Below are 24276 nucleotides of genomic sequence, written 5' to 3' on the forward strand. Positions count from 1 at the left end.
TTACTAAAGTTTGAAATACAACTAAGTCTAAAATTCATAAAATTAACTTTTATTTCCCTCATCTTAAATTACTCAAAATAATGTCTATCTCATTATCATTATCTGTTTGTCACAGTCACAACTACATCCACATGTTGTTATGCCCAGAAGCATCACTACTGACAGAGATGGGTAAGTGACATTACAGGCAACACAGGAAAATCCAGTTACTAGCTTCCTTTAAGAGTGGGCCCAATCAGTAAGGAATTTTTGCTGCCCAGGATTGAGCTGGTAATTTGGAAAATTTTGTAATCTGAATTCTCAGACTTTAAAATGAATAACTTAGTTTTTCAAAAAACATACAAAAGGTATCTGCAGAAATAAATCTTCACTTAGGTTTCTGGTTTCATGATAATGCTCACAAGTAGTGGGACAGACATTCTGTACTACTACACAACATGGCTGCAAAAAAGTCACCCACTGGCCAAACACAGTGGCTCACGTCTGTAATCCCAGCACTTCAGGAAGCGGAGGCAGGCTGATCATTTGAGCTCAGGAGTTTGAGACCAGCCTGGCCAACCTGGCAAAACCCCGTCTCTACTAAAAATACAAAAATTAGCCCGGCATGGTGATGCATGTCTGTAATCCCAGCTACTCGGGAAGCTGAGACACTAGAACCCCTTGAACCCAGGAGTCGGAAGTTGCAGTGAGCCAAGATAGCACCACTGCACTCTAGCTTGGGTGACGGGGTGGGACTCTGTCTAAAAAAAAAAAAAACTAAGAAAATAAAACTTAAAGTGGATGTACTAAACATATTTGATACTTAAAATTTTTTCTTTAAGAAAATGTGAGGCCGGGCACGGTGGCTCAAGCCTGTAATCCCAGCACTTCGGGAGGCCAAGACGAGCGGATCACGAAGTCAGGAGATCGAGACCATCCTGGATAACACAGTGAAACCCCGTCTCTACTAAAAAATACAAAAAATAGCCGGGCGAAGTGGCGGGCGCCTGTAGTCCCTGCGACTCGGGAGGCTGAGGCAGGAGAATGGCGCAAACCTGAGAGGCGGAGATTGCAGTGAGCTGAGATCCGGCCACTGCACTCCACTCCAGCCTGGGCGACAGCGCGAGACTCTGTCTCAAAAAAAAAAAAAAAGAAAAAGAAAATGTGGGCCGGGCGCGGTGGCTCAAGCCTGTAATCCCAGCACTTTGGGAGGCCAAGACGGATGGATCATGAGGTTAGAAGATCGAGACCATCCTGGCTAACATGGTGAAACCCCATCTCTACTAAAAAATACAGAAAACTCGCTGGGCGAGGTGGCGGGTGCCTGTAGTCCCAGCTACTCGGGAGGCTGAGGCAGGAGAATGGCGTGAACCTGGGGGGCGGAGCTTGCAGTGAGCTGAGATCTGGCCACCGCACTCCAGCCTGGGAGACAGAGAGAGACTCCGTCTCAAAAAAAAAAAAAAAAAAAGAAAACGTGATGACAGAGTGATTACTTGAACACTTCCAATCATCTGTATCTTATGGCTACTCTAAACGAAATGAGTTCCTACTGCAAGATACTTACATCACAGTAAAAAACAAATTTTGTTCTTCAATATGATCTCTGGATTTGTACAATTTGAAAAAAAAGTCTGCACAACGTCTTTAAATGTCAATTAAACACACAGAATAAACATCTTATCTTCATGTCTCCTACACATTTAAGTTAAGCCTCTTTCGTGTCTAACCGAGGCAAGTACCTAGTACTCATACTCACAAAGCTACATTATTTATAGTATAATTAAATTAAGATCATTGGTATAAAGATGTAACAGAGACAAATAATTCAAAAAATGTTTAAAATTCATTATTGTCAAGTCCGAGCATGTATCCTCCAGTGTTGGAAGGTCTTACCTATCAATTAAAGCAATGATTATGTTTTTCACATTTACATTCTGGTGTAACTCAGCACAGGCCCGAAGAAAAGGATTCAAAGTCTGGAGGTGAAATTCATCAGGGAAAACCTGAAAATCAAATGATCAATACAAGTAAAAGTATTTCACATAATATTCTGAACTCATATGGTAAAGTTCACATTTGTGGGGAAAAAAACACTGTAATCTTATACAACTAAATTTGAACACATTACTTCTGAACCTCTCTACTAAACATAAGCTCAGACAGAAATATTCCAATAAACAAAGTGCACCTACAATTAAATTAAAGCTACAGAGACCAAGAAAACTCAGATGACTCATTCCTACAGTTTGGAGGAAAACAAACCACATTGATACAAAGACCAAGTTGTAAGTCAGAAACAGAAAATCCCTGTTTTTAAATGATTTTTAGAAGAAGCAAGATTACATGGAAAAAAAAATTTTTTTTAAATTATTTTAAGTTTTTATAGAAATGGCATCTTGCTATGTTGCCCAGGCTGGTTTTGAACTCCTGGCCTCAAGAGATCCTCCCACCTTGAACTCAGAAAGTGCTGGGATTACAGATGTGAGTCACCACACCCAGCAAGGAAAATTCTTTATTCAGGAAAGCTTATTTCCTATTCCTTCAAAATTTTTTCAAAACAAACTTAACGAAAGATAAAATAGGTCATTTAAAAAAAATGAAATGTTCCCACCTACCTGAATAATACACTCCATGAGATATTCTTGAGCCAAAGCATCCCTACAGTTTACAACTTGCTCCAATATGCCAGTCAAAACAATCTAAAAGGGAAAAAAACATACATAAGGGTTAAAATCTGTTTTCAAACTCTTAAGCTATTCCTCCAGCAACACATTTGAACTACTAATTTGAAAATCATATTTGAGATTTTTCTCACCAAGACTTCACTTCTAATCTTTAAAAGCTACTTTCTTTTTGAGACAAGGTCTTGTTCTGTTGCCCAGGCTGGAGTGCAATGGCAAAATCTCCACTCAATGCAACGTCCACCTCCTGGGCTCAAGCCATCCTCCCACCTCAAGCCTCCTGAGTAGCTGGGACTACAGGTACGTTCCGCCATGCCCAGCTAATTTTGGTGATTTTTGTAGAGATGGGGTCTCTCTATGGTGCTCAGGCTTGTCTCGAACTCCTGGACTCAAGTGATCCATCTGCCTTTGCCTCTCAAAAGTGAGCTTTTTTCTTCATGGCTTGTGCTTGTGCATCCTCAGAAATCTTTGTCTAATCCTAGGTCATAAAGATTTCCTCTGTGTTGGCTGGGCACGGTGGCTCAAGCCTGTAATCCCAGCACTTTGGGAGGCCGAGACGGGCGGATCACGAGGTCAGGAGATCGAGACCATCCTGGCTAACACGGTGAAACCCCATCTCTACTAAAAAAATACAAAAAACTAGCCGGGCAAGGTGGTGGAAGCCTGTAGTCCCAGCTACTCGGGAGGCTGAGGCAGGAGAATGGCGTGAACCCGGGAGGCGGAGCTTGCAGTGAGCTGAGATCCGGCCACTGCACTCCAGCCTGGGCGACAGAGCGAGATTCCGTCTCAAAAAAAAAAAAAAAAAGATTTCCTCTGTGTTTTCTTCTTCTAACAGTTTTAGGTTCTATATTTAGGTCTCTGATAGATTTTGTGCTTTTTCTGTACGGTATAAGGGATGAGGGTCAAGGTTCAGGGTTTTTTGTTGTTTGCATATAAACATCAAATTGTTCCAGAATCACTTGCTGAAAAGATTGCCTTTGTACTTTTATCAAAAATAACTGATCATAAATATCTGGGTCTATTATGGATTGTCTAGTGAGAGATCGGTAAACTGAGCTGCTGCTTGTTTTTACAAATAAAGTTTTACTGGAACACAGTCATGCCCATTCACTTCCATATTGTCTGTGGCTGCTTTTGCACCATATCTGCAGTGTTAGTAGTTGTAGACCAGGGGTGTCCAATCGTTTGGTTTGAAGAAGAATTAGAAGAATTGTCTTGGGCCATACATAAAATACACTAATAACAGAAGATGAGCTTTTTAAAAAAAAAAAAAAAAATCATGTTTTAAAGTTTACAAACTTGTGTTGGGCCACGTTCCAAGCTGCCCTGGGCCGCAGGTTGGATAAGCTTGTTGTAAGGCATACGTCTTGCAAAGCCAAAAACCATTTATTATTTGGTCCCTCACAGGTAAAGTTTGCCATTCCCTGTTTTATTCTCCTCTATTGATTTGTGTGTCTGTCCTTTTCACCAATACCACACAGGCTCTCACTGTAGCTTTAGAGTAAATCATGAATTCAGATAGTCTGGGTCTTTCAACTTGTTCTTCCTTTTCATATTTGTTGTAGCTGTTCCAGGTTCTTTGTTTCCTCATATAAACTTCAGAATCAGCTTCTTAATTTCTACAAAAGTCTGCTGGGATTTTGTCTGAGATTACATTGGATCTATAGATCAATTTTTTTTTTTAATGCTATCTTGACAATATTAAGTCTTCCAATCCACAAACATTGCATATATATCTTTCCATTTAAGTCTTCTTCAATAAAAGCCATTTTAAGATGTTTTTCAATGTACTATTACGTAACAAAAATATTCTGATTTTAAAAATCAGATTTCATTTTATCTCAGAACATAAGAAGAGGTAACAAAAAGATACAAACCTGTTTGTAACGTTCCACATTGACACCTTCCAACTGACTGAGGCGCACCAAATTTGTTCCCACTAAAATTCTCAGTTCTTGTCTTTCTCGTTCTCTTTTTTCTCTATCTCGGCTATGTCCCTGATGCTGCATTCGCACCCAGAGTTTGTTCATTTCTGCAAAGTTGAGTAGTACAAAATCCATGGAATCACTGATGTCACCAGTTGTTTCTTCGCTGCAAAGAAACAGAAAAGTCTTTACATAGTATTTACAGAACCAACTTACTACTATCCCTCTCCTCTGTGCATTTCCTACTTATCTCTGTAGTACACCAATGCTTTATAAAAAATCACTTTCAACTTCATTGGCTTAGTCTTAAATTTCAAAGGGAACAGACTCTAGGGTAAAAAGTACCATGGAAAGGACACTATAAATTTAAAAGGCAAATTACTTTCCCCAACTCTGTATCTGGAGTTGGGCCAACTGGACTTGCTCTTATGGCAAATTCCTTAATTCAAAATGCTAGAAGGATGGGCATAGTGGCTCATGTCTGTAATCCAGTGCTTTGGGAGGCCAAAGCAGGAAGATCGCTTTAGGCGAGGAGTTTAAAACCTGCCTGGGCAACATAATGAGACCTCACCCCTACAAACCAAAACCAAAAACAAAACGCTAAAAATTTCAACACTTATGGTGTATAGCTAACTACATCATTTTACTGTTGAATATTTTGTTTTTAATTGGAATGTAAGTTTTGTGAGGGAAGAGACCATGGATTTCCTGCTTTATTTTTCTACATCTCCTAGGATGGAGACTTCGGCAGCTTTCAAAAATTTTTATTGATTGCCTAATTAAATGCTCAAAATGGACAGTCAAAACATAATAAAGCAAATAACTTCCATCGATTTCTCTACACTGTTAATTTTGTATCTTTTCTGTACTGTTTAAAAAGAAATTGATGCAGATATATTAAAAACCATTGAATTGTACATCTCAGAAATAAATGATTTAAAAAAAAAATCTGTTGGAGCAAACTGGAAAAAGATTAAAAATTAAAAAAAGAAAATAAATGAATAAACTTTTTAAAAAAGGAACGAAGTTCTTTAATCTGAGGACCTGTCATGTGAACAGCTTACCCCACTGAAGACCACAGTTGGCTGACCATCTGCCCCTGCTGTGGGATAAAAGTACAGTAGACTTTGATGCTAGAATACTGATTACACAAGAGAAAGGAGTGTCTCTGAATGGCTTTTATTATTTCTCTTCTGGAGTTAATAGGTAACTTGTAACAGATAACTCAAATCACTTATATTCCAAGGTAACTAGCACTCTATAAATTATAAAAACTGATAGACATTAAAGGAACAATTATGAAATCCAGCGGGCTCACACTTTATTATTTCATTACAAATTCAATTTCCAAATATAACCCTCTTAAAAAAATTGTATTTTCAAAGAATATTTAATGTAGTGCAAAAATGCTCAATTACATTAGCTGAAAAAAGCAGGTCCTAAAAATCCAAAGATAAAATTTGCATAAGAGGACATTGTAGAGCATGCTACATATACTGAGGAGTTCTATATTACAAAGGAAATCTCTATACAAATGCTACCTAAATGGCTGACTGGGTGGAAGAATTATTCATACTTACTTTCTGTACATGTTCCCACATTTTTATACATTCTACAACGAAAAAAATGCTGCAACAAAATCAAGAAAGTCACTTACTCTGTTGGCTCTCCTTCATCAGGTAAGATATTTCTGGTACACTGAAGAAGGTAATTTCGAAGAAACAGACCCCTCAAGGGATGCTGCACACCACGGCACATTTCTACCAAATCTTTCAAAATATCCTTCCTGGACTGAGGAAATGACTTGACATATACAACTCCAACTGTGATCAAAAGGTAACTAGGAGAAGTATGAAGAAATGCTGATTATAAATAAAATATTCAAATCAAGAACTTATTTCCAAAAACACTGAACAAAACATTAAATAAACAAGATAGGAACCATGTTGTTTTCTCCTGCATGACAAGGAAAATATCTGATTTAAAATATAACCACTGATCTCTAAAAATACATACACACACACTTATACTGTACATACACAACATAGATATTACCTTTAAACATATTAGGAAGAGAACAATTATATTAATTTTTCTAACAGTCAAGACATTAAACAAAATAGCAAGCATGTACATTTTTTCTATTTCTAAAATTCCTCAAATACCTACATAAAACGTAAATCTAGTTACTCTAAAAACAAATAAGAGAGTATCTACCAAAATGTTAATCTCTATTTGTTAAGAAATTACCCTTAAAACTTTTTCTTAAGCTGATAATCATAAAGGACATAACATAAAGTGGGAAATACAGACACAAAAGTCCTCCGATTTGTTATTACTTACAGCCTTGGGATAATGTTTCCAGCATACTGTACAAGTTCATAGAGATCTGCCACTTTCCTTCCTTTAGCAAACTCATCTGTCAGGTAGACCTCCAAGTAGTGCAGTTCATCAGAAATGGCCATATCTTTTAATTTTGATTAAGGACTAAAAATAAAGATAAGTCAACCTAAGCAAAACTTTGAAACTTGGTGGAGTCATTGAAACTTGATGGAGTCATTATTAACTACTGGGCAGGTATCTTAAGTTTTAGTCTTTTAAGAGAGTGTTCAAGCGAAGGCAGAATTTTAGTCGGGCTTTTCTTACTTTAAAATAAGGGGTTTAAAGCATGTGTGGTGAAGCAAAGCAGTAAATACAACGGTTACCTGTCAGACTGTTAATGGGTTTTGAAATGGCAAATGATTAAAATTCCTGTCCATTTGAGGCTGCTGCGTAATAATATCTAAGTATTAAAGAACCAACTGCGTCATAGCCTGAATATCCTCATGAAGGGTCTGAAAATTGAGATGCACCGACAACACACTGAAAGACATTGAGGCATAGGAAAGGAGTACTCTCCAAGTGTCTTTCTCACTTAGCACATCTGCATGGAGGAGTGCCATGTGACTCAGATAAGGAAGTAACTCCAGACAAACTTCATAAAGAACAAACAAAATTATCCTTATCAAGAAAAAGGTATGGTCCAAATGTCTTCAACATTCAAAAGATACAAAGTTCATAGTAGCTCTTTGGTGATAACATAGAAGTCCGGAGTTCACCAAGCATATTAGAAGCATGTTTTAGAGCATCCATAAGCTTGTTTTTGTCCTACAGAAATACCAAGAGAATAGATGAGAATGCTTAATTTAAATAAACATTTATCTTGGTTGTACAAACTCCTTACATCAAGGACTTGTTACATAGTTTTAAAAGTGTACAGCACTTAAATGATTTTTAACCACATAAAAAAATCAACTTAGATCAGTTCACTTTGCAGTCCCTACTGAAAAAGAAAAAGATCCATAATACTTAGTAGAGTTCACATAGCTAAGACAGCAAGCTACTTGATAGAATGTTAATCTTTTCAATCTATAGAGACTAGGAAACTAGCTCCATTCATCACATTTTACCTGCAATTAAAAGAACTGGCATACTGATTCAGGTGAAGGAAGATACTATCCTGACATGGCTTTGTCATGGGTTAAAGACTCTTCAGAGCTGTCTGAAATGACTATTCATGTAAGTTTGCTTTCTTCTTACATATTTCAAACCCTCACAATGCCCATATGTTCCACTTAACTCAGAAATGCAAGCAATTCCTTGAGATAGAGGAAACACTATCCATACCCAGGAAGAGGAAGAAACAAGCAATAGCAAAACCATCTTCTCCATTCCAAGACATTTATTTTTCATTCCCAACTTGTTGGGAATGAAACCAATAAAAGATACAAGAGCATATTACTGTGCTTTGGAAAACATAGTAAGACATTTTACAAAGGTAAGACAGCATCATCTTCATCACAGTAATTTATAGCTTGAAGTACCAACCAATTTGGCTCAATTCCTTATCTTTTAATCCAGAGAATCTACAGTATCTACACAGATTCCCTCTTTATCTTTTAGAATATGAAAATATATAAATAAGTGTTAAGTATAATTTTAAAGCTATATTCTATAATAAATATATCTATTCAGGAAAGAAATTAAAGTCTTCAAGATATTTAGAAAAAAAAGCTGAATAATTCAAATGCAAAGCATTTAAATTCATTCATTCAACAAACATTTACAGGGTACCTGTTATACGTTAAGTACTCCTCAGGTCCGAGGTATAGAACCAAGGAGGCTAGTAATTCTGGTCAGACACTGGTGTGGTAATATTACAGTAATGCGTAAATAAAAGGAAGGGTCTCTTGTTCTTATGAGCATGTATTCTAGTAGGGAAGACAGACAATCCCAAACCAAAAATATACATGTGAGTAAACAGGGCCTCTTTGTTGGAATTGCTCCACACAGTGCTTGAGGAAGATGAGACTGAAGATAGATGCTGGGGGACAGTGAAGATTAGATGTACCAGAAACAGTGGTGCCACCTAACTCTAGAAAACACTGCACATGCTTCCCTAGGAACACACGAACTGCAACTGTGCCTCCCATATTTCCATTCTTACCAGGCATCTCTTCATTTGGAATGACTGGACCTTTACAGCCTGTATGGCTTCATCCAAGAGCTTTTCCTGCTCATCCTGAGGGGACTGCTGTGTTGTAGGCTGAAAAATAAAAAATTCCACTGATGTCTCGGGCACATTCTTCTAGTAAATATGTTATTTCTATAGTCTAGCCATAGTCCTCCAAGACTGTCACAAAAGGATCAATCCAGCTCTATACCTCAGACCCATTTACCAATTATTTTGTTTTTTGTTTTTGAGACGGAGTCTCACTCTGTGCCCAGGCTGGAGTGCAGTGGTGCGATCTTGGCTCACTGCAAGCTCCACCTCCCAGGTTCAAGCCATTCTCTTGCCTCAGCCTCCCGAGTAGCTGGGGCTACAGGCGGCCACCACCATGCCCGGCTAATTTTTTTTGTATTTTTAGTAGAGACGGGGTTTCACCGTGTTAGCCAGGATGGTCTCGATCTCCTGACCTCGTGATCCGCCTGCCTCGACCTCCCAAAGTTCTGGAATTATAGGCATGAGCCACCGCGCCTGGCCCATTTACCAATTATTAACAGCTGCTGCACACAGAGCCATGCCCCATCACTGAAGTTAACAGAATAAGACTGACAAAGGAGAACAGTATGTGTACAGAGAATTGCCTCTCTCTCAGAAACTGACTCAACATTGTTGTAGTAGGCTGGCATCAAAGAAACTTGCGGTGGTAGTTCATGGCTGTGTTCTGCTAACACACTCTGAATCCAGCCCAGACACAGCCACCCAACCAATCGAAATCTTGTGATAGGTATAGCCGAAACCAGTCTCTAAAGCCTCTCTTTTCCCCTAGACTACTTATCATCTGCATTTCAGTCTATTCTTAGACAGACTAAGGAACTAGTTTACAAGAACACTGACCAGCCCCTCCTTGGCAATATATAATAAGACTAAACAGCCTAGAAATAAAATAGCCGAAATCGTTAGTGACTTATAGTAGAAAACAATAAAGAGCACTGTCCTCAAATAGTTTACATCATTTCAAATGTACTGATCTACAGCTACAGTGGACAAAATATGTCTAGACACTCTTCTCTTTCCCATCAGCAAAAGTCTGCTTGCAAAATGAATTCGATCTCCCTGCCAAGAAGAATTAACCACTTCTTCAAGTCATATAAACACTGTTTACATCTCCACCACAGCATGCATCACATTATCATTATAAATGATGGTCATTTTTACATCCTTGGGACCCAACACACTGCTTGACACATAATGGGTGCTCCATAAATGTTCACTGCATAAATGAATACACTGGTTTTAGAATGTTTAGATATTTAACAAAAAAATGACTGAATAATTAATGGATGAATAAACAAATTGTGGTACATATATACAATTACAGAATATTATTCAACCATAAAAAGGAATGAAGTATTGCTACATGAACAAACCTAGAAAACATCATGCTAAATGAAAGAAGCTAGACACAAAAAGCCATATGTTGTATGATTCCTCTTAAATGAAATATTCTGTACAGGAACAGAAAGTAGACTGCTGATTACCAGGAGGGAGGCTGAGAGGAATAATCGCTTAATGGGTACTGGGTTTCTTTTGGGGGTAGGGAAAATGTTTTAAAACCAAAGGTGGTGATTGTACAGTATTGTGAGCACACTAAATGCCACTAAATTGTTCACTTTAAAATCGTTAATTTTACGTTATGTCATTTCACTTTTATTTTTTAAAACAATGACTAAAGACAAAATGCCTCTCACACAATGAGTTGAAGAGGTGGAAGGCAAGGACTTACACATCAACCTGCAAGTAAAATCTAGTCTGTTTCATTAACTAAGAAAAGCAAAACAACATTTCATTTTGAGATTAACAAAGAAACATGAGTCACATAAAACCCACGTCTGAACTATGCTAGTAGTTTTTCAATTTTTCAATTTTTATAAAAATTGAAAACTTTCTCTTGTTTTAATTTTGGAAAGAGAAAAATATTAACTGAATAATGAGCAATGCCATGCATCTCCCCTTTTTTTCCCATGACTAACTCTAGTAAACTGAGCTCTGCTGCAAGCACTCTCCCTCAGAAGCACAAACAAATTTCAAAGAAAAAGTTAGGTATCTTTTAAACTTCACTTAAAGGGAACATGAATTTATCCCAGCAGAACTATTACCATAAAATGCTAGTTTCAGAGGCAAGGATGACCACCAGCATTTAAAGATTCTGACTTAATGAAATTTACTACTCATCATGGGCTAGTCTTCTCTGAACTTTAGTGAAACCAGGCCATCATTTGGAATATTTTGGCTCCTTACCTCTGGATGCAATAGATTTAATAATAATTTGAATCAATGGATTTCATTAAGTTCAACTGATCCATTTAGAGATAAACAGAGATACATCTGAATTTTTTTTATTTTTCTTTATGATACATCTGGATATTTTAATTAAAAATGACTTACTATAGTGGTAAAATGTACGTAAAATTTACCATTTTAACCACATTTAAATGTGCAGTTCGGTGGCATTAAGTACATCCACATTAATACAGTCACCACCATCTATCTATAAAACTTTTTATCTTTACAAACGCAAATGGAAAGTAGCCATTAAACTCCCATTCCGATCCCCCAGGCAATCCTACCTTCTTTTCTCTGAGTTTGACTACTCTATATACTTCATATAAGTGAAATCACACAATATTTTTCCTTTTATGTCTCACTTATTTCACTGACTATAGTATCTTCAATGTTCATCCATGTTGCAGTATGTGTCAGAATTTCCCTCCTTTTAAAAACGAAATATTTCATTATATATCTATATATATATACACACATACTACATTTTGTTTATCCATTGACATGTAGGTTGTTTCCATCTTTTGGCTGTTGTGTACGATAATTTTTATTACATAGCAAATGAAACTGTGGCTACAAAGAGGTTACAAACAGTTACAAAAACATTTGTATAGAATGACTAGAAAGATTTAGAGATGTACAAACAAAGGAATGCAATTTTAGGAAAATTCTTCTATTTTGTCTCAACTGGGCTTAAAATAGAAATGTAAATACAAAATGTTGGAAGATTACAGAATGACTTATTACAAAGTAAGCTACAAATGAAGACAAAAAGCTATAGTAATGCGGTCTATTTTTATTTATTACTCATAAAACAGTGTAGTTATGCTAGCAACAGCTATTCTAAGGGCTATTCTTGATGCCTTCCTAGGAAGGGTCACATAGAGCCTTAACAATTATAATATGAACACGCTATCATTAAACACGAGTCAATTAACCAATGTTTTTCCTCAATCATTAAAGTAATTTTCCATTTGTAAATGACTGTACTTTACAGCTACACGGATCAGAAGAAAATGGAAATCCTACAGAATGGGGATCAAATTAACATTTGTGATTAGGCCCATTTTAGCTTGAGACCCACAAACAGCCCTCTCAAGACTACAGTTATAAGGTGCAGAGCAAAGCAAAGGTCATCATGAACTGATCACTTGGAAAACTACTCTCCATTCAAACAATGTGCTTTTGTTTCCTCTTCTATGAAACAGAGATGAGAGCACCCCCACCACTGTTATGAAGAACAAATGAAACCAAAGCTCAAAAGGTGCCTACTACTTAGTAATAAGCACTTAATAAGTGCTACAATTATTATTCAGTTTAGATACAAATAATTATCTCCACTTACGTCAGAAACCTATTGCGGTTCAACCTCCCTGCTCATAATGCTGTAGATGTAATCTGACAGTACAACGTAAACCAAATGTAACACTCATCTCTTCAAACAAAGATACAGAATATCATGTTAATGAAAGAACTATTTTAAAAATGACAGGGCATACAATAACAACTGAAGTAGAGAGAAATAAGGATGATGAGGGCATAAGAACTTCAAAATGTAATTTGAACACCAAATGGCTCTAACTTCATTTCCAATACATATCCCCAAGAATCCTTTGATGGAGCACACTGAACATTCTGGCTTCATCTATTAGCAATACCTTTTCTTTCCACCTGGAGAATTTCTGTCCACCCTCTTTATAGTCTCAGTTCACGTTACTTCCTGTAGTTCTTCCCAAAATCCCCAGGCAAAACTATCCCTCCATGACCCCAAAGCACTGAGTTGACAATGTTAGTAAAGCAATACACACACTGTATTACAGTTAAGTTCTACAAGCTTATCTCCCACAGTAGCCTCTTAAGTTCGACATTGGAACCCAGTGCCACAGTCCGTGACACTAAAGGCACACAAGATGTTTGATGAATTGAAGTGGATTCTAGAAGTTTAGGGCTTGGAAGGGCCAAAAGGGCCAACACTTTCTTTCGGATGCAAAAGTGAGACACCAAGAAGACTAAACGATCTGCCTAAATTATAGACAGTGACTGTGAAAGAACGAATACTCAAGTTTCCTTTCCCAGTAAAATTCATGAGGACAAGATTGTGTGTCTGGCTGATTGCTCCCAACTGGTTCACCCAACAAAGAATCGGAGTGTGTAATACATCCTAAATTAAGTGTTTTCCATTACAAAACAATATAAATGTCAATCCATAAACGCTGGGAAACACACAAATCCTAAAGTTAAATTTTGCGCCGGTCTTGTTTCAATTCCCAATTGCAAATATTCTGAGAAACAGACAAAAATCACCTTGTAAGGCAATGTTATATGAAAATACTATTTGTAAAACACTTAATCCTTTCCGGCACTAAGACAGTTAAAGTGAAATCTGTTTCCAGGCTTACAGATTTACAGAAGCCTGTCTACACAAAGTAAGATAATTAAAGCGGACATACAGTATATACTCAAAAAATTTATTTGCACAGTGCAGGCTATGTCAAACGCTAATAAAATGCAAGTGACAACTTGCCTTTGTGGGAACCAGACACAAAGATTCACATTTTGAGGAAGTTCAAGTTTACCGGCCAACAGCCACACCACGATTTGCTGCCGTCATAGAGGGGCCCTAAGGGGAAGGACTGCTTCCAGCAAGTCAAATACTTGGATTTCATCAACGGAGAGACAAAAGAGCCAAGGTGCGCCCAACGCACAAATGCTAAAGGAAACAATCAGTCTCCTTTCCGACCGTCAGGATTAGAAGACAGCCTGATTCCTTCCAGGAAATTCATGTAAGCAGGTCCCCAGAACTCGCTGACAAACACTGCAGCCGAAGGCGGGTATGAGGCCAAGAAAAGCCAAGGAACCACCGCGACCCCTCCAGGAGGGCGTGAGGACGGCCGAGCACAACTAGGCACAAAGGTAGAAACGCCAACATCTGGGCGGGTCCCGGCGCCAACTCCGATCTCAGGGCCTCCGCGCGCCCTGGGGGCCAGATGCTCAGACCTTGGACTAAGGGTCCCCTCGTGGCGGGCAGGCGGCCGATTCCACTTACAGGAGGCCGCAGGCCTTCATGGACCCCAAAGCCTACAGGCCAAGTCACCCCCACAGAGAGGCCGCCCCGTCTCTCAGCAACGGCCGCAGCCAGGAGCCGCCGCCCACCCCGGCCCGGATCAGCCTGCCCGCGGCCTTTCTCCTCCTGTCCCCTATCCCGCAGGCCAAATCGGGCTGGTCTTAGTCCCGAACGGTCTTTGGGGCCTCTTCTCCACTCGCTGGGGTCCGGGGCGGTGGGAGAGAGCAGGGGCTACAAGGAGGGTCGGCTAGGGTGCTACTGCCCCCTCGACACTCACCATGGCGACTCCCCAGAGCCTGCAGCAAGGAGCACCCACCCCGCGCGGAGCCTCCCGCGGTCATGTGACGCTGCGGCCCCTCCAAGCCCCGCCCTCTCTAGCCCCACCCCCGGGCCCTACAGGCTGCTCATTGATTGGCCTACTTCTAGGAACCGAAGTCTCGCGTGCTTATTGGCCCCGGCCACTTAACGCTAGATGGACAGACCTGGGCGCCAGCCAATCTCACCACAGCATGTGAGAGTGGGCGGTCGGTGCCGCGCAGTGGGGATCCCCCGGCGGCAGACAGGAGACAACAGGAGGGAAAGGCAGTGTGTGATGAGTTTGTCTAGAAGAAAGGAATGGAAGGAGGGAAAGCCTACAAGTCCACATTCACCATATCTGCCTTGGCGAGTGGGCTAGTGATGCGCATGCGCAAAAGGAAGACCCTGATTGGCTTGTGGGACGGTCTCAACGTCCTGTCCCAACCAATCCACATGCGCCGGGGGTGGGGACTGGCTCTCACTGGCTGGTGCAGCCTTTGCGCGCGGGTTTCATTGCCCCGCGGCTTTCGCCCGAGTTGTTCGCTTTAGTGCTGGCGCTATGGGGTCGGAGCTGATCCGACGCCTAGGCCGGCGCCTGGGCCTTGCCGAGCCCGACGTGCTGAGGTGAGTTCGGCCGCGCAAGACCAGGGCTGGGCTCCCGCCTCGCGGCCCTGGGCCCTCAGGCGAGGCCGGCGCCCTTCCCAGGCGTCGGGCGGCGCGGAAGTGACGGGGAGTGCTGGGGCCGTGCGGGGTTTAGGGCCTACTTCAAGAGAAACTTCCCGGCCATAAGCTTGAATGAGATGGCAAGAAGGGCGATAGCAAACGGTGATGGCCAACGTCCCTGGGAACAGCCAGCCCTGTCCGCGGGTAGCACGGTGGTAGAAAAATGAGCCAGGGAGAACCTTGCCGCTCATTCCGCCAACGCCTACTGCAGTCGGGTTTACAGCAGAGAACCCGACAACGCGGCGCAGACTCCGCTGTCTATAAGGTCGAGGACCTTAACCGGGCAGTGTGCCAGAACCACTGGGCGTGGGGTGGAGCGCGGCCTAGCGGCTGCCTTTAACAAAACAACAACAAAAACTCGGAAAAGCGGGCGCTGCTCCCGCTGAGGCCAGATTGATGGCAGGTGCTAGGCGAGGAAAGATATGGCAAGAGCTGCCCAGGCAGGGACGACAGCTCCTGCAAAAGCCTTGAGATGGGAAGCGGGATCCGGGGTTCGAAATAAAGCCATGGTAGCTAAAACGTGGAGCAGTCAGGCGAGGGAAGGCAAGGAATAGAGCACTTAAAAGATTTGAAGACACACCTGCAAGACTCGGTAGTCGTTTAGAACAGTGGTTCTCAAAATGTGGTTCCTGGGCCAGCAACAGCCATATCATCTTGTCTCTTGTTAGAAATAGAAATTCTTCGGTCCCATCTCAAGCCTACTGATCAGTAACTGGGCCTGGGACCCAGTAATTTGTTTTCACAAGCCCCCAAGGTGATTCTCGCCTACAATCAAGTTTAAGAACTACTGATTTAAAGGAAATAGGAGGAAAGGAAGAACCCTGGTCTAACCTGCATGCCTCTGTGATAGTTCATGCTTGTTCCAGTAATGGAAGGAGGAAAGAAGGGTTATTTTTTTGTCGAAATTTAACTTCCTTTTGCCTGAAAGCATTTGAGCACAGTGAGGTTTGGTGTCAGTGCCGGTTCTGTCTTCCTCTCCCTAGAGGTATGACCTTCATTCCCAGCCCCAGATAAACGTGCCACAGGAGTTAAGTTTAGTGTGAAGCTCACCAGGCTGTATTCATTGTTTACCAACGTGTTGAGCAAACTTCTGAATAAGTTGTAGCAAACACACTGCCCTTTTAACCAGGAAAGCAGAGGAGTACTTGCGCCTGTCCCGGGTGAAGTGTGTCGGCCTCTCTGCGCGCACCACGGAGACCAGCAGTGCAGTCATGTGCCTGGACCTTGCAGCTTCCTGGATGAAGTGTCCCTTGGACAGGGTAAGTAGGTCCCACCGAATGTCTGAATAATCCAGTGTAACAGTGAAGCTCGTTTAACTTTTGGTTGAACTAAACCCCAGTAAAATCCCTTGTTTTAGATTGGTCTGGCTATTGTATGTTATTCTGGAAATACTGTAGAATCATTTTGCTTTGGAAAAAAATTTTGCCATGTTTTCTTTACTCATCACTGTTTTCCCTGACCACCTCTTTCTCGGCTGGAGGCCATCTTCCACATTGCTGCTAGCATTACCCTCCTTTTAAAGCACGTCCAAACCCCTGTGCTTTTCTTCCAGTGTCACAGTGTTTGAGAGAACAAGCTTTGGAGTCAGGAGGAGTTGCGTGCTGAGATCAAATCTCCATACTAGCTAGTTCTGTTAGCCTCCAGTGTCCTCATCCATAAAGTGAAGATAAAATCCAATTTCGCTGGATTATTGTGAGGAGGATTAAACGTATATAACACCGTTAACACGGTACCTGTGTCATAATGTTACACTCATTAAATGGTAATATTAAAAACAAAGCTTTGTTGATGACCATCAAACCCTCCAGCCTCTCTTGAATCCTGGCCTCAAGCTACAGTATTCACTTAACAGACTCTTCACTTCAATGATTTGTGGCTTTGAAAATGCAATACCTTGTTTTTTCCTGCAGTACTCTTCTGGTAAACTCCTATTTGTCTTACATGACCCTGTCTTATTGTTACATTGAAACTTTACTCAAGTCTCCCAGACAGAGCTGGTTTCCCACAGTGGAGCCTCCTGTTTCTTTTCCTACTTTCCTTTTCCTCTTTCACACACACACACACCACCCCATCCCGTCCGTCCCTACTCCACTTCCACTACTACTTTCCTTCCTTTTCCCAATAAATAATAGTTAGCACCTTTGTATAAACCCAAGTAACCATATATGTGTTTCCTGTGGTTTTTTACTGCCTGTTTGACTATGTTAGTATTGTGTTATAATTTTAAATCATCTGTGCATATGCATGACTGCCTGCTTTTGTACAGTTTGAACTCTTTGAAAGCAGTACTTCCTCAGCCTGACATGATTACCAATTTTTTGACTAAATGAAGCTAAACCTTTAGGTATTAAGGTTTGCCACAAAATTCATTTTGAAAAGTTATACTGCTTATTAAACAAGTGTTTAAGGGTACTAATATATAGAATGTAAAGTTTTTATGATTTGTGTATGTGTGTTTCCTTTCACAGGCTTATTTAATTAAACTTTCTGGTTTGAACAAGAAGACATATCAGAGCTGTCTTAAATCGTTTGAGTGTTTACTGGGCCTGAATTCAAATATTGGAATAAGAGACCTAGCTGTACAGTTTAGCTGTACAGAAGCAGTGAATATGGCTTCAAAGATACTAAAAAGGTATGGGGCATAAAGAACCTTAATTGAAAATGTATACCAATAGGCGGGGTGTGGTGGCTCACACCTGTAATCCCAGCACTTTGGGAGGCCGAGTAGGGTGGATCATGTGGTCAGGAGTTCAAGACCAGCCTGGCCAATGTGATGAAACCCCATTTCTACTAAAAATACAAAAATTAGCTGGGCATGGTGTCATGCACCTGTAATCCCAGCTACTCAGGAGGCTGTGACAGGAGAATTGCTTGAACCCAGGAGGTGGAGGTTGCAGTAAGCCAAGATTGCATCACTGCACTCCAGCCTGGATGACAAAGCAAGACTTCATAGTGGGGGGTGGGGAGTGGGGCGTGACCAGAAAATTTATACTGATGGATACAAATTATCCGTTGTTCTATTCTGGTTAATTTTCAGTCTTAAAAAAATAACTATGGCCGGGCTCAGTGGCTCACGCCTGTAATCCCAGCACTTTGGGAGGCCGAGGCGGGCGGATCACAAGGTCAGGAGATCGAGACCATGGTGAAACCTCGTCTCTTCTAAAAATAGAAAAAATTAGCCGGGCGCAGTGGCGGGCGCCTGTAGTCCCAGCTACTCAGGAGGCTGAGGCAGGAGAATGGCGTGAACCCGGGAGGCGGAGCTTGCAGTGAGCCGAGATTGCGCCACTGCACTCCAGCCTGGGCGACAGAGCAAGACTCCGTCTCAAAAAAAAAAAAAAAAAAAAAAAAAAAAACTCATGTTAAGTGACAGCACACATATCTCATCCGTTTTAAAAGCTTGTAAGTTCTGGTTTGCACTTTCAATCTCTTTTCAAATAATATTTTCTAACAGATAATTCTGCAATAACTTCTCCTTTAGCTATGAGTCCAGTCTTCCCCAGACACAGCAAGTAGATCTTGACTTATCCAGGCCACTTTTCACTTCTGCTGCACTGCTTTCAGCATGCAAGTAAGTATTTTATTAAACATTCAGTAAAGTTACCAATTTACAAGTTGGTTTTTCATCCCCAAGGAATACTTCTAATTTAGTTGATATCAATTCAGAGCATATTTTCCCCTAGAAATAATATTAGGAATATTGGCCAAGTGACCATATTCCTAGTTTATCCCATAATGTAGTTAACAGCTTGGAACTAGTGTGGTCAGAATTCCACCAGCCAAATAGCAGCTGTATACATATGCTGGGAATTCTGATTTCAGTCTGCCTTTTATAAGAGATGATATCTCTTATAAAAGAGATATCATTAAAACAATCTTCATATGTGATTTTCTGCTCATATATTTTTAAAAGTACTGGCTGGGCCAGGCATGGTGGTTCCTGCCTGGAATCCCAACACTTTGGGAGGTCGAGGCAGGAGGACTGCTTGAGGCAAGGAGTTCAAGACTAGCCTAGACAACATAGTAAGACCCGAATCTCTTAAGGAAAAAAAAAAATAGCTGGGAACGCATGCCTCTAGTCCTGGCTTCTCAGCTACTCAGGAGGCTGAGGCTGAATTCTCACTGGAGCCTAGGAGTTCTTGGTTATAGTGAACTGTGGTCATGCTACTACACTGCAGCCTAGGCAACACAGCAACACCCTGTCTCTAAAAAAAAAAAGCACTGGCTACAACTGTTCCTCAAGGAATTTATAACATTTTAGTGATAAATTCTCACATCTGAATCTTAGAATTGTGGGTTATCTATGTGTATACTGAAATGTTACCTTGGAAATATTAGTAATAGTTGATATCTTTGTCTATAATTGTCTTGTTTTTATCTTGCCAGAAAACACCTTAGAAAACAAAATGTAGTTGGCCCTTAAAGAATGGATTTCTCACTACCTACTCACTAATTTTGGTATGCTTGGCTCTATTAGCTACATACCTAGGAGTATTAATTGGCATTTGTAGAAAACATCTCTTCAATTCAACAAAAGTATGTGCATATAAAGAGGGAATGTAGCTGTTATTGTAGAAAACAGTGAGACTAGTCAACCCTACTTTTGAAACCATATTATGCTGAGTAAGAAAAGGTCTTGACAGGTCTGTTATCCTGAAGAAAAAGCTTATTTTGTGTTTGTAATTAGTGGTTGCTGTGGAGTGTTACTAGGAGAGTTTATTTTCAGGGTGGGGTGGGGTTGTTACATTCCTGTAATATAAATATAAATATCCTGTGAGTTAAAACGAGTGGAGCATTCAAAAGTCCTATGATTGTCATTCATTAAATTAATCTGAGATTTACTAAAGAGTTCTAAAAGTCATGAAACACTACAGCAAATGTCTTTTATGTGCTCCTTTTGTTATAAAACAGATCCCATGTGCATTTTAACTCTCAGTCCAATAAACAACTAAACAACTTAGCACAGATAACAACATGTTTGGAATGAAGGAAAAAACTAGACAGAGGCTCTTAAAGCATGGTCAAAAAGAAAATAAGTTGATTATCTGGTTGCCCAGAGAAGAAAACTGTACAGGTCTTGAGAAAAGCAACTTATGAAATTGTTTTGTAGGATTCTAAAGCTGAAAGTGGATAAAAACAAAATGGTAGCCACATCCGGTGTAAAAAAAGCTATATTTGATCGACTGTGTAAACAACTAGAGAAGATTGGACAGCAGATCGACAGTAAGTATTCTGTAGTTCAAGAATGTGTCATTTGAAAATGTAGTACTTTTGTTTGTAAAAGTCAAATATTTTCAAATGTGTAAACTGGCTGCTTCCTAAATTCTGTATTACATGTGGACCAGGTATGTTTTTATTGATGTTTCTAACCTATGATTCCATGAATCTATGCCTGGAAAATAGATTCTTTATTAACATGTTCCCATGTTAAATACCAGCCTGTAGATACATAAGCCAGGATAGAAATGATTCTCAAGTCTGACAAGAGAAGCCAAAGAAAAGAGAAGTCTAAGATCATTTGTCTTCTCCTTCTCATATTTGATCAGTTAAGGTGTCTAATTTTATTTGTGATCCAAAACATGCCCAAATACTGAAATTGAGAACAGGAGAAAAATTAACCTTGATAACACTTCTTAAAGGAGAACCTGGAGATTTAGCTGCTCCACCACGGAAGAAAAAGAAGATAGTGGTTGAAGCCCCAGCAAAGGGTAAGTTTTACTAACATGGTACTGACATTGACATTTTATGCAGTGAACAGCCTAGTGCTGCTCTAGCAGCTTGCCTGACAGGAGTCCAGTTTTAAGTAAATTCTGACTGTGAATCATTTGATAAGACCAGTTTTCCAAGCAATCAATAATGGAAGTAACATCAGTATTGGGTAATTAAGAATATGTCTGGTCTGGCACAGTGGCTTATTCCTGTAATCCCAGCACTTTGGGAGGCTGAGGCGGGAGGATTGCTTGAGCCCAAGAGTGCGAGACCAGCCTGGGCAGCTACAGCTAGGTATTTGTCTTACCTGGGCATGGTCTGATGGGAAGTCTCTAGTTGTACAGCCAGTCAGCTGGTTGGTTGGTTGTGATTGGCTGGGGATTATTTTTGTCTTTCAGAGGTTCTTTCCCCCCCCCACAAAAAAAAAAAAAAAAAAAAAAAAATTGTTTCCAAGTTAAGTTCCAGGTTGCTTATAAGAGCTTTAGCTACAAAGACAATCTCAGGCAAATGGCTGCATTATTGTTTTTTGTTTTTTGGGGTTTTTTTTGTCTTTTTTTTTTTTTTTTTTTTGAGACGGAGTCTCGCTCTGTCGCGCAGGCTGGATTGCAGTGGTGCGATCTCGGCTCACTGCAAGCTCCGCCTCCCGGGTTCACGCCATTCTCCTGCCTCAGCCTCTCGAGTAGCCGGGACTACAGGCGCCCACCACCACGCCCGGCTAATTTTTTGTATTTTTCAGTAGAGACGGGGTTTCACTGTGTTAGCCAGGATGGTCTCAATCTCCTGACCTCGTGATCCGCCCGCCTTGGCCTCCCAAAGTGCTGGGATTACAGGCGTGAGCCACCGCGCCCGGCGCATTATTGTTTTAATATCACCTACCGGCTATGTGATTTTTTGTTTGTCTGTTTTTTGGTGTTTTTTTTTTTTTTTGAGACATGGCCTGGTTCTCTCACCCATGCTAGAGTGCAGTGGCACGGCCTCAGCTCACTGCAGCCTCCACCTCCTGAGCTCAAACCATCCTCCCACCTCAGCCTCCTGCATAGCTCGGACTACAGGCATGTGCTACCACAACTGGCTAATTTTTGTATTTTTGGTAGAGATGGGATCTCAACTATGTTGTCCAGGCTGGTCTTGAACTCCTGGGCTCAAGTGATCCGCCCCCTTCGCCTCCCAAAGTGCTAGGATTGCAGGCATGAGCCATTATGCCCTGCCACTGGCTATGGGATTCTAAGAAAGTCTGTAATTTCTGTGAGCCTCAGTTTCCTGATCTATAAAATGTGATTAATATTATCGCCTATTATGGAGTGTAGTAGGGGTTAAAGGAAATAATGCCATTTAAAGTACTTGGTTCAGTGCCTCTCAAGCACCAGTTAAGTGCTTGATAGACGTTAGCTATTGTTAGATGTCTTGGAATGCTTGGAGTGTAAAGAGAGAGAAAAAAGTGATAGCTAAGCTAGGTGTGGTAGTGTGAGCCTATAGTCCCAGCCATGGTCCCAGTTACTCAGGAGGTGGAGGTGGGAGGATCATTTGAACCTAGGAGTTTGAGTGCAGCCTGAGCAACATTACAAGACCCCATCTCAAAAAAAGTGATAACTGCTGTTTCTCCACTTCATTTCAGTGTCTTCTTTTCTATTTTAGACAATTTAAACAGGTTTACCTTTTTTTAAATTTCATTTCTAAGCATAAGAATTTTGAAATTGCTTTTGATGATTTTCTCTCAGAAATGAAGAAGGTAGAGGAGATGCCACATAAACCACAGAAAGATGAAGATCTGACACAGGATTATGAAGAATGGAAAAGAAAAATTTTGGAAAATGCTGCCAATGCTCAAAAGGCTACAGCAGAGTAATTTCAGCTTCCAGACTGGTATGCATTCCAAACTGATAGTACATTGCCACCTCCAGGAAGACTTGAGAGCTTTGGGATTTTGTTTAAACTTTTATAACAAGGATCCTAAGACTATTGCCTTAATAGCAAAGCAGCCTACCCGGAGGCTAAGTCTGGGCAGTGGGCTGGTCCCTGGTGTGGGCATTAGACCAGCCACAGTGCCTGATTGGTATAGCCTCATGCGCTCTCCTACAAAATGGAATTGGAGGCCGGGTGCAGTGGCTCATGCTTGTAATCCCAGCACTTTGGGAGGCCGAGGTGGGTGGAGCTCGAGACCAACCTCGCCAATGTGGTGAAATCCCGTCTCTACTAAAAATACAAAAAGCCAGGTATGGTGGTGCGTGCCTGTAATCCCAGCTCCTCAGTAGGCTGAGACAGGAGCATCACTTGAACCTGGGAGGCGGAGGTTGCAGTGAGCCGAGATCGCACCACCACACTCTAGCCTGGATGACAGAGCAAGACTTATCTCAAAATAAATAAATAAATAAATGGAATTGGAGTCATTTTGCTTTGTTTTAAATAAATGGCAGTCCCTTGTCTTATTCAGAATATAAAATTCAGTCTGAATGACATCTTACAGATTTTTACTTCAGGTTTTGTGCGAGGTATTTTTTATTTGACTATTGTACAGCCTAACTTAATAAATGTTATTTGTATATGCATTCAAGTTGTACTTGTCATCAGTGTGGGGGAATCCTTCTTATGCTCAAAGCTAAGTCTCCTCTATCAGGTTCCTGTCCACTGAGCCACACTGCCCGCCAGACCACAAACTCAGATCAGACTTTAAAACCCTGCTCAGCCACTTATCACCTGTGAAACCTTTAGCAAATTAATTAACTTTTTTATGCCTCATCTATAAAGTAGGAATAGAAATGGTACCACCTCGTAGATAATATGGAGGAGTTTCTGAGCCAATACATATAAAGCATTTAGCACAGTACCTGCTATGAGTAAGCATTTAGAAAATATTAGAATAGAGAAAGAATCTCACATATGGAGGTCTCATAATGAATTAAACATTAGCACCTTTTTAAAAAATCAAGTTTTTCTTTTTTAATATCTACATATTGAAAAATGTAAACTTAGTAAATACTACTTGTTTTAAGACTATGGAAGAGGACCGTTTCATGGATGGTAAGAAGTTGCTAAAGGCATCATGCCAGACATGATTTTAACTAAAATTAAGAATAT

At 40.6% G+C, this 24276-nt stretch overlaps 2 protein-coding genes across 4 annotated transcripts in view; one reads left to right on the top strand and one right to left on the bottom strand.

The window, feature by feature from the left end:
• Positions 1–14860, bottom strand: part of VPS35 (VPS35 retromer complex component) — a 30206-nt gene extending 15346 nt beyond the window's left edge. For both annotated transcript variants that reach the window (XM_073015348.1, XM_007992097.3), the window contains exons 1-8: positions 14753–14860; positions 9072–9170; positions 7636–7732; positions 6929–7052; positions 6243–6425; positions 4538–4751; positions 2595–2678; positions 1873–1982 (exon numbers count right to left, since the gene is read on the bottom strand). In XM_073015348.1, the coding sequence (XP_072871449.1) occupies positions 1873–1982; positions 2595–2678; positions 4538–4751; positions 6243–6425; positions 6929–7052; positions 7636–7732; positions 9072–9170; positions 14753–14755 (914 nt within the window). In that variant the 5' untranslated portion in view covers positions 14756–14860. The remainder of the gene's footprint in view (positions 1–1872; positions 1983–2594; positions 2679–4537; positions 4752–6242; positions 6426–6928; positions 7053–7635; positions 7733–9071; positions 9171–14752) is intronic.
• Positions 14217–23747, top strand: ORC6 (origin recognition complex subunit 6). Of its 2 annotated transcripts, none has more exons than XM_073015349.1 (7): positions 14217–14324; positions 16625–16754; positions 17964–18127; positions 18974–19063; positions 20603–20715; positions 21132–21200; positions 22920–23747. In XM_073015349.1, the coding sequence occupies exons 2-7, from the start codon at positions 16707–16709 to the stop codon at positions 23045–23047; spliced, it is 612 nt and encodes a 203-aa protein (XP_072871450.1). In that variant the 5' UTR covers positions 14217–14324; positions 16625–16706; the 3' UTR covers positions 23048–23747. The 2 variants fall into 2 exon arrangements, with proteins under 2 accessions (XP_072871450.1, XP_007990277.3); XM_007992086.3 differs by lacking the exon at positions 14217–14324 and adding an exon at positions 14926–15396.
• Positions 23748–24276: the final 529 nt, after the last annotated feature.

This window comes from Chlorocebus sabaeus, chromosome 5 (assembly GCF_047675955.1).
Source record: "Chlorocebus sabaeus isolate Y175 chromosome 5, mChlSab1.0.hap1, whole genome shotgun sequence".
In the NCBI taxonomy this organism is placed as follows: Eukaryota; Metazoa; Chordata; class Mammalia; order Primates; family Cercopithecidae; genus Chlorocebus; species Chlorocebus sabaeus.